Source organism: Gavia stellata, chromosome 14 (genome assembly GCF_030936135.1).
Source record: "Gavia stellata isolate bGavSte3 chromosome 14, bGavSte3.hap2, whole genome shotgun sequence".
Taxonomy (NCBI): domain Eukaryota; kingdom Metazoa; phylum Chordata; class Aves; order Gaviiformes; family Gaviidae; genus Gavia; species Gavia stellata.
In genome coordinates, this window is record NC_082607.1 from 20,317,194 (window position 1) to 20,328,341 (window position 11,148).

Consider the following 11,148-nt stretch of genomic DNA (forward strand, 5'->3'; position numbering starts at 1 on the left):
GCCTTGATTCACTAAAGTATGGAGGCAGAACCTGATTTTTAGCATTTCCAAATGTGTATGTTTCAACATATTCTGTTTGATACTGGCAATGCTTTATGCCTACGCATTTCTAATTTTAACTGTTCTGAATTTTTTTTTTTTACTATCAGAGAGAGGTGTTTTTATAGTTTCTCTTCAAATTGATTTCTTAAATATAGCAGAGCATCTCCATTCTCAGCACAACAGCAGATTTTCAGTTTTTGCATAGGTATGTAGGGTTTTTTTTCCCAAATTTTGCTGCAACTGTTCAACTGCACACATGCAGCAGAGAGAGAAGGGAGGGACAGATTTACATACATTGACTGGGTGTGCTGACTTTTCAATACAAAATAACAGGGTTATTGTATTGCATCAAAGGAAGACTCTTAGCCTGGAAGGGATATTTCATTGACATTGAACTGAAAACACAGGCACAGTGTAATGGATCTTAAAATTGGCTGGGCTGGTTCTGGATGCCTGTGTTGTTCAGTATTCATATGAAAATCCCTATGCCCAGCATAAACAGAGTAATGGGGTGAGACCTTTTCTCAATAGTATAACCTTTAAGACAAGTTTTAGCAGTCAAGCAGGAAATCAGAAAAATGGTACATTCAAGCTGCTTGTCTTTGTCTAATGCTATGGCACTAGTTTGGATTCAAGGATACGGAGTATGAAGAGGTTTAGTCCTCACATATGCCTTGACACACTCTAGTGGCAGAAACTTGCAGTACTATTTAGGCAATGGAGCCCAGTCGATTTCTTTTCTTTTTGATGAGAAGCTATAGTTACAGTGGATGAAAATTTAGGTGATCATTATTGAAAGTAACCTAGCAGTTCAGAAACTACTGTCCAAGTCCTGTGCTTTTATAAAACTTGTATTACTTTTTATGTTTTAATATATAAAATACTGATTCAGGGATTTCACTTGTTTGGCATTTGTAGAGAGTTTTGAGCAATATATCCCGACCTGACTGAGTCATTGAGGTACGGCCACAATATTTATGCAATATATCAAAGTCAATAAACAGCACCTATCCACAAGTCCTAGGCACTTATCGTTTAATGGTAATGGCTACAGATCTTGGGCAACCTCATCTTTTAACCAACCATCATTAAATAGTAAATCAATAACCACATAAAAAAATGTATTTATAGCTAAGCTCTAAAACCAGTGGTTTTGCTTATCGAACTAATCATAAATGATTCACTCTTTAGTCTTCTGAGAAGACATAATGGACAACTTGGCTGCCTCAGTTCTCTCTTCATTTTCCCTTCATAGAGCTACTCTGTGGAAAAATCACTCAGATAATACAGTAAAGTATCTAAATACATGCTTTATCATCACAGCAATTCTAAAGATAGCCCAACCTATGGTGAAGTATATTCTCCAGGATCAAGAACTTTCTGTTGCAATACTTTTTTGGGTTGGCTGTGGGCTACTACAAATCCTCTAGCCTCATTGCTGTTACAGTTTGGGTTGCAGTAGGGTGGAGTATCTTTTTGTGTTTTACTGCAATTTACACACTAACATGACTAAAGTATTTTGCAGAGCACAACTCAAAATTTCCCTTCCTCAGGAAATTTTGCTGGTTTGAAACTCATTTGGTTGCATCACAATGAAAACAAAATCCTGTTTCCTGCAAAACAAAAAAGTAGAAACATTTCATTGTGATTTAATGTTTTAATTTATTATTATTGCTTACACAACCCAAGCAGATCACATATATCTAAGGCTCTGCCTGTTCTTTCTTGCTCATTATTCTCTATTTGAGGGACTCCTCCTATTCTTTCCTCAGCTTAACATGACCGCAAGTTTCCTCTGCAGTAAACCTGTCTACTAGTCAGGATCATGGTGGAGGGCTCTATGTACCCAAATTTCCCATTATCTTTCATTCTCTTTTTGCTAAGGATTTGTACCTTTTTCCATCTGACATTCAGAGCCATTGCCATTGAATTGTATGTTAGACTTCATTTTGCTTAGCCATTAAGCAACTTTTGAGTCTTGCTTTCGGGTTATCTGGATATAAAAGAGTCACACAGATATTTTAGGCTGGCTCTTGCTGCTCTGCCTCTGAGGCTTTTTAATTTTATTTTTTTAAGAACTTTTCTCTTTATATGGATAAGTTACTCCAATAACAGTAAATCTAAATGTTCTGCCTAAATGCAGATACTTACATGAAAATATGCCTTTCCCCCAACTCCCTGGAGATGCTTGCTTTGGATTTAAAAGTGAGTAGTTCTTAGGCTGGTGCAACTCAATCCTAAATATTGGAAAGATGCTGACCCAAAATTAGAGCTGGGGTGAACAAGTAAATCTCCCATTGAAGTCAACAGGAATACTGCCAGTTTACCCTGGGAATGAATTAGACCTTGGATTTTTTGCATCCTCGTTTGAACTATTATCCCAAAATAGCGTTGTCAGACTAGATATATCATAAATTTGTAGTTATATCATAATAATTATGTCATTATTAGTGATTAGATCAGCTTTAGAGTTTTTTTCCTTGTCCTGTTGCCAAGTTCCACAAGGACACAAACTGTGAGTTAGATTGGAGCTCTGAATTCTTTTTTCTTGTGGAGTGGACAAGGCACTTCCAACAAGGCATCTGTTATGCATTCATACATAGCTACATGCAGCCCTGTTTGAGTAATACATTATTTTTTCTCACTGTTCAGTAGTGATATAATTAGAAATGGAATGGCATTTACCATTCCTTGGGAGTTGTGCTATCTGGAGGTCCGTGCTCCTGGTTAGCATAGCTGAGAGGGCCTAAGTTTGGGGAAGAACTCACTGCTCAGTTAGTTAAGGCAACGCTGTACCACGTATGTCTCATGTATCCCAGCATTATAAATGTTCCCTTACACTCCTGTCTGTTTTTGATCTAGACCCTAATCCAAGCAAAGAGTAAATCAAGTCATAAGAAAAAGTAAGAAAGTGATGGATGAGTAAGCATCCAAAGAATACCACCTTGAAAGATTAAATCGCTTGTATCTAATGAGGCATCAGTAGTTAGCCTAATGTCTGGATTTCGTCAATGTGCAGCATGGAGATTATCTCCTGGCATTCTCTGATGCAATAATCAGTGTTGAACTATTCAACTTTTGATAATTTATGTGCTTGCTTTGTCCATCTTTGCATTTTAAACTAATGTCAGATGACTCTATAATTTATTTTTGCATCTACTTTAGGCTCCCATTACAAATAAATGAACATCTGAGTATTGCATGTCAACGTCTTAAGAGTCCCCTCAGGGGCTTCCTTGGCGGGAGGGGGTCTTTCTCTCTTTAAGACAGAAAGGGTCAGACTTGGAACAGAGAAGTTATAATCTAGAGAAGGCTAGAAAATTTGAATAGTTTCAATGGACAACAGGAAAAAAATTAACTAAGCGTATAACTAACTCGATTACCTTTGGGCAAATCATCTCAGCCACACTGAGGATTTATGTCCTCTGGTGCAGTCAAATGCATATGACTGTCCTGCATGCAGAGCCAGTTTGGATTCCAAAATAATATAGCTCTTTTCCCTGCCAGTTTAATAACGGAGATTGGTTGACAGATTCTTCCATCCATACTTTGCAGTGCAGCTTTTACTTACCATCTTATCTGTTATTTGTTTGCAAGGTGAGAAATTAGGCTTCCTTCTTTCTTCCCGTTCCCCTGAACAGTGACGAGCTTTTTTAAAAGCATCACCAAATAAAGTATTTTGGGCTGTGAGGCTACAAGCTTTGTTATGTGACTACAGTTCCATTCTTTTACTTCAAGGTACTAATCCTAGGAGGCTGAATTTGGAATTTTTAAGTAGTTCTTCCTTCTGTTTAAACAGTTTGGTTGCCTTCATGAAAAAGGCAAGTTTATGTTAAAATTCAGGAAATATATGGGACAGGGATTATAAGGGAAGCCAGTATACTGCAATCTAAAAATTCTGTGAAGTGGCTCATTTATTTTCCCCATGACTCTGTAAAGTCACTAGATAGACAAATGCATTATGCAGATAGAGAACTGGAGACAGAGGTTATGTGATGCCCAAGGCCATTCAGTGAGTCAAAGCAGAGCCAGGGTGAAGTTCCCATTTCAGTGTGCCTATTAATAACACCAGCCCAGACAAACTACATGGAAGAACTAAATTTGGGGGCTGTGTGATGTCAGCGTGCTCTGCAAGACTGAAATATCATTTGTTTCTATCTAACTCTAAAATGGTTAAATTATTAGACATAAATATGACTAGATCAGTATCTTACCTGAAGGCCTTCTCATACTTAGTGGTAGTAATCTCTTTCCTCTTTCCTAGCTAGGGCCTTTTGTTTTTCCTTTGCAAACAGAAAAATTATTTGTTTCAATGCTTTTATACCTTCAGATTTTGAGGACACAGCTGAATACTGTGTCTGGCATCACGAAAGACACAGTCACAGCATAAATGAGAGACAGTGTTAATGAGAGCCAAATTTTGCCTGCATTTGTTATCCTTGTTAAAACTAGCATTTACATTTAGTAGACCATTGCTGCATTGATGTATTATATTCTTTGAGTTTGTATACTTTATCTAGCTTTATCTAAAGTTAGTGACTTCAATTACTAACAGAAGGTGGCAGAGGAAATGATCATAGAATCATAGAATTGTTTAGGTTGGAAAAGACCTTTAAGATCATCAAGTCCAACCGTAAACCTAACACTGCTAAGTCCACCACTAAACCATGTCCCTAAGCGCCTCATCCACACTCTTTTAAATCCCTCCAGGGATGGTGACTCCACCACCTCCCTGGGCAGCCTGTTCCAGTGTCTGACAACACACAATGATATTGCGCAATGAGAAGCTGAGTTAGGATCTCCTGTATGTCCTTAGTATCTGTCAGTGACTTGCCTTAGTGACTTGGGCTTGGACTTTCAAGAATGAATACCATTTTTAGATGCCTTTGCTAATGGTTCTCTTTCTTATGATTGCTGGCCTGACCATCATATGTAGTAAAACCAAAGTCAATCAAGAATCAGCAAGATTAGAGAAATATCCACTAGAGCTGACTAAAGAAAGTTTGACAGATTTGATGGGGAAGGTTAAGGAGTCTATTGCAGCTGTGTTTAACTGGAGCCAATGTCTAGAAAACCAAAAGGTGGTATCAGGGGTTATATCTATCCATCTTGCAGACTACAAAGCATTATCACTGAAATTCATGAAACGTTAATCACAATGGTTTGTTTTTCCAACTAGTTTTAAGGAAAATTATTAAGTGATTCAACTAAGTCAGTCTTTATATAGGTAGCCTTTTGAAGTACCCAGCTTACCTGTTTGAACAATTTTACTTATTTTTTGGCAACAAATTAGATATCTGAAATGCCAGAACTCTAGTCTTTTCATCCAATGGATTTATTTCTTTTCAGTGCAGTTATGGTAAAATTACCCAGTGACTGCAGTTGAACTGTTTCTTGTAGACACTGTTTTATGTAGCCTCAGACATCTCATCTTTAAACGGATCTGTTTGATATATTGTACTCCCTGTTGCTGCTGTGAGAGCTCACTGTCTTACAATCTCAAGATAATTTAAATACCTGAATATTACGGAACTTGCAGTGACTGATTCTAGTTTTAGGGATGGAATGTCAGTCATAAATTTTGCAAGGGTATCTTTCAAAAGTTAATTTGAAAAGAACAACCATCCATTTCTAAAGGTTAATTGCAACAGGAATGCTGATTTGTTGAAGGCTGCTTAGAGCCTTTTCTTTACTGATAAACTGCAGCCTGTGAAAAGACCTCTGAAGTATACAAGTCAAACATACTGTAATCTATATGGCAGTTGTAGAATCTACATAGAAACTGAGTTATGATACTCTGATGTGTTTTTGGCAAAAATTTCAGCTTTGGTGCTTGAGGTCTGTTGCTTTGGTGTCAAACAGACAAATCAGTCCAGATCTATACTATAGTCTCTGTCTCTCGTCCATGTGGCATTCAATTTCATTTTCTTCTGGGGGAAAAGGAAGTGAGGGTCTCATGCTTTCAGTCTTCCCCTCCCTCCACAGTGAGGGCAGCCTGTTGGACTACCAGGTCAACTTTTTTTTTGAGGCAAAGAGGAAAAATCTTAACATGAAAATAACTTTTTGGTAGTTGTTTACACTTAAAATACATTCAATATGCCCTAATCTGTGCAGTCTCATAACAGATTTCCTGGATTCTTCAGAATATCAACAAGAACCAATTTTGCTCCATTCATTCTTCTCTAACTCAAAGTGCTAGTTTCATTTGTGTGTCTTAAAGAGGCTGATGTTATCACATCTATGTTATCTTAGTCTTTGTACAGAGATACAATTGACGTCAAAAGGAGCAACATCTGCTAAAGTAAATTATAGCACCTATCCATTCATCCAAGAACTGATTCTTATCTCACTTATATTAACATGTATCACAGTGACCTAGAAAACAGTCCTGGAGCAATTATAGTGTTGCAGCAACTTGCAAAAACATACGGTGCTTTTGGTAATTGATCATGCTTCAGCTTAAAAAAAAGATAGTTAGGATTCTTGCTCCCATCTCACTGCTTCAGTGTATTCTCCTAATTCTAGTTGCTATGCTTGATTTGTATCTGTTTGTTCTTGGGCCAAGATTGTCATACATCTTAAATAATTAATTTCCCTGATTATATCTTTACCAATAGTACTCGTATTCCTGGCTCATTGTTATGATACATATTGATCTTTCTGTATTGTGAGTGACAAGAACTATATAATATTCCAAATAGGGACTCACCCATACTTACAGGATGCCATCAGTGCTGTACTCTCTCTAGTGTCTTTATCTTCAGTGGCATACTGTAAAATGGATTTGTCTTTTTCTCAGCTGTATCACATTGGGAAGTGTTGGGTGGAAGCAGCTGCACTTTGCTTGTCTACCCATCTCTTCCCACACTCCTCCCAGGATGTCCTGTTACATCTCCATTCCTGTGTCACTCCCACCCTGTTGTCTAGGCCCTGTAGCCCCTCTCTCATCCCTCCCAGGTAGCCCTTACTACCTCCGTGTGCTTCTCTAACTGTTATCAGAGGCTGAGGTGAGAACCAGAAGCAGACCAAGGCCTACTCCTGCTGTGGGATGATGTGGGAAGAAATGGAGATGGGAGGATCAGAGAGAAATGGGCTGCAGAGCATCTTCAGGCTTCTGCTGCCACCTGGGAGAAGGCTGGGGACTGCTGGTGCTGCCAGGGGTCAGCAGCTATGGAGAAGACAAAGCTGAGCTACTCGGACTAGCCAAGCCAGTGCCTGCCTCCTCACACACAAGTCTGCAGCTTGCCACTCTGGGCTGCTCCCTCATTTGCTTATTCCTGCCTCCGATGAGCCTTAAATTTCCGCTACATTTCCTCTTAGTTCTGTTACTCTCTGATATTCCTCCTCTAAACTGATGCTGCCTCCCAACATATCACCAGCAAAATTTGTCAGTGTATTCCTGATTTTTGTTGCAGAGGCCCCCTCTATGAGACTTAAAATTCAGACTTAGTTCTTGAAGAATTCTTGTACTATTCACTTTTTGTTGATGATTCCTCTTTCAACCCAGTCCCTCAACTGGATTTAATAGAATTAGTCTGGTGCAAAGTGACAGCCAGGAAAAATAAAACTATTCCTTCAATTTTAATGAAGGGCTCAGGCATCTGATCAGGTTGTTGTAGTGTAATAAGTTACTGCATGTCAATGGAGCTATTGAGACCGTAGGCGCTTTTAGTCTAGCCATTTACAGAGTAGTGCAGGACCAATTAAACCTTTTTTAACTGCATTTTAAGCTAAAATTGAAAAGAGTAAACTTTAAAAAAAAAGTCAGGTGAAGAGAATATAACTGGCCAATTACCATGGCTGTGCTCATGCACAGTAACTTATTTATTGTAACTTCAGTGTGTGTCTGAGGATGTCATTAAAATTGGAGGGACCCACTTCTGTGATTGTTCAAGTGAAGGAATAATTGTCTTTTTGATTCATGTTCTGACTCTAGAACAAGTTCTACTGTAAGTCATCATGGGTTCCACTTCAGCCATTGCCCTTATTGAGATCCATTAGCCCTTTGTAATATATACTTGTCTCTAGGCAAAGACCATCAAGTATGAGTTATGGAGTGCCTGGCATCATAGCTGCTGCTGAATTATAAATTAGTACATTTATAGAGTCAGTTAATCTTTAGTATCTTGCGTGAGGCTGATTTAATGTATATGCACAAAAAAAAAAAGGGGGTATTAACATGACATGAGTGTATCCTCAGTTGGGAATGTCTGGAGAGTTGCTAATCCCCATGGTCTATATTCCTTCTCTAACAAAGATGGGGTCTTCAACTTCCAGAGAGCTCCTGTATGCAACTGTGTGTTTTAAAAATAAAAAGTTAATATATCCTAGATGGCATCTGCTTTTTCATTATTCAGATTAGTTCCTTTCTGCACATATTGTGAAATAACATGCACTGTCTTTCTAATAATAATTTTTATCAATGGCACAATTTAGTATGACATTTCCTAAAATGAGCCCAAACAAGCACCACTTGAATGGCTGTCTGTACAGGTGTATCACTGTATTGAGTTTTATTTCATGGAATTCCAAGAACACTCAATTCTGCCCAGACCTGTCCTGTCGGTAGAACTGCCTTCAATCAACTTCTGTTTGTGCTGAGAGTAACTTTTTTTTTGAGAGAGAGAAATATGGGATCTAGATTTACATGCATGCCTTTTAAGTTGTCTAATGACATATCATTTCCTCTGTTAACAGTAAACAATCAAATGCTTTGCTAACTTTTAGCAAAACACATACAGCTATAATAATTTCTTTCTTCCTGTGGTCTCTGGGAAATGTGATTTCCAACAAGCTGAGTGCTAACGTTTGGGATTGAGTTTAAGATGGAACTAAGAACTAAAGGATTGATTCGTATTTCTCATTAAGCTAATTTAGTTTCAGTGACTTCAGTGAAACTGAGGCAGAGATTCACCAGTGGGAGGAGAGAGCCAGACTCAGAGATCAGTCTTACGTTCAGAAGGAACATAGCCAGTATAATAGAAATTGTCTCAAAATTGACGAGACACTTTCAGAAGCAAAAATACCACTTTCAGAGCCTGATCCTAAATCTACTGATACCTTAAGTAAGTTTTCACTTTTTGCTTCTAGTGTTCTGAGTTGTAAGTCATTCTATCCTGGATGGCTTTTTTTTTTTAATTCTTTGCATATCAACATCAGAACTTTTCCCATACTGAAAATAAAGCTTTAAAGACCTTCAGTCCAATCATGTGCACATACAGCATTTCCCCCATCCCTCCAACCAGTTTTATAAATCACTCAAGAGACATTTGCAAGCTAGAAAATGAACAAATATGTCTCCCATATTGAAAAGGTGAAAGGTGAGGTTTGAGTAAGTTCCTAAAATACTGTTTCAAAGGCCGTGCTGACTTTTGTTTCTGCTGCAGACTGTAATGTCTAAGCATTTTGATAGGGAATACTATGGAGCTACAATTGTACAGTATGCTCTTGTCTGTTCTGGCAGCAGACACAGGTAGCTTTTGATTGCTTATTCTATCTGAAGGCCTCCCTACCTCTAGTGCAAAGTCAGGCTTTCTAAAACCTCTCTTACTAGGACAACAAACACTGAGTTGCAGTCAAATATTTGGATGATGTACATTAAGCCCTCAGGGGAATTCTCTGTTTGCAGTCATCGTATTACTGAACATGAAAGGATAAAGCGTAAAGCAATTCCAGTTATTCTAAAAAGCCTGAAGTACAGGAAAGGACCAAAAGAATCCTTTTTCCAATTTCTGTCAACAGATATTCCCAGAATTTGGTTTGTACATTCATTAGACACGTACTGTGTTCATCTTCCTGCAGTAGTATTTATAAGTAAAATGTCCCTGAGGATGTTGAACTGTTTTTGCAAGTATTTCAATAAAATAGTATGTCCTATAAAATTGGAATCTCACCATTCTTAATGCATTTCTGTGAGCATATATAAAAAGAACTGCTTGATAAAACCTGTTCATTTTTAGTACAGCTCGGTCTGCTGCATTGGTTTTATGCTGTCTATGTCTTTGTAGTGTTAGCGCACTGCTATGTGGCAGCTTAAAGGTATTATAGCAGAGCCGGTACACAAGACAAGAAAGCTATGCGTATAACTGTAAATCAGCAGTAGCAGGTCTTTTTTATAATGTTTCAGTCTACTGTACATAAAACCATTCCCTGGCTTGAATAATTTGCTGAGCTAAATAAGGCTAGCGATATACATAAAACAGGGAAGATCAGGCAATAGAAATATCCACAATTTCAATCAGGATTACAAAGTACAGATCTCCAAAAGATGCTAAAATGTAAGGAAAAACCCCAACCCCTGGAACTGATCAAAATCAGTGTCAGTCATTGATTTCTAGAATACACAAAGAGATGGTGAGTATAAATGTGTTACTTACAAGTGCTGAGGATTTTAGGGAATGAAAATGGAGACCAGGAGCTGGAGACTGCCTGCCATGCCAGCAGTGTTGATTTGGAAGCGATGGACACAAATAAACGTTCAGCAAAGCTTAAAAAACTGCAGTGCAAGGCTAGCCAAAAGTGTCCATGTCCTTACCGTGCTGTGGCTGGCAGGCAATCCGTGTCTGGGAGCCTTCAGTCCCTCTAATCAGGCTCCGGGGATTTTGTTTGCAAGAGAGATTGTCCTTTAAGTGATCAGTGCAGGAAAACAGAGAAATAAAGAGAAATGAGCAAATTGTACAAGGCAAATAGCTGCAGGTCTTTAGCATGCTCCCTGCGTTTTCCTGAGCTGCATCTGCAGTAGAGAAAATATCCCAAAAATAGCTCAGGCTGCCAATGACTTGCTGAAACCTGAGAAAGAATTGCTGAATTTAAAGATCTGGGTTGCTGTGGGTGTATGATTAAAGTGAGAAATCGCTGGCAGGAAGAACCTAGGATGAAACCACATGCTTAAGGAGTAACTTGTGAGTTGAGTTCACTGGTATCAGAACATGAGCTGACCTCTGATTTCCCCCTCCTCCACCCAATGCCAGTTAACCCTTCAGAGTTCAGCATAGAAGAAAGTTCTGCAACAGCAGATGGACGTGGAAATACGACAAAAAAGTTCTTTTCAACTGTAATATCTGTGATGTAGTGACAATATTTTATAGCAGTGCTCTATTTCCTAAA

General features: G+C 38.4%; 1 protein-coding gene across 1 annotated transcript in view; it reads right to left on the minus strand.

Annotated features, from left to right (window-relative positions):
• Nucleotides 1–10,748, minus strand: part of AMMECR1 (AMMECR nuclear protein 1) — a 106,431-nt gene extending 95,683 nt beyond the window's left edge. The window contains exon 1 of the mRNA XM_059824336.1: nt 10,577–10,748. Coding sequence (XP_059680319.1) covers nt 10,577–10,748 — 172 coding nt within the window. The remainder of the gene's footprint in view (nt 1–10,576) is intronic.
• Nucleotides 10,749–11,148: the final 400 nt, after the last annotated feature.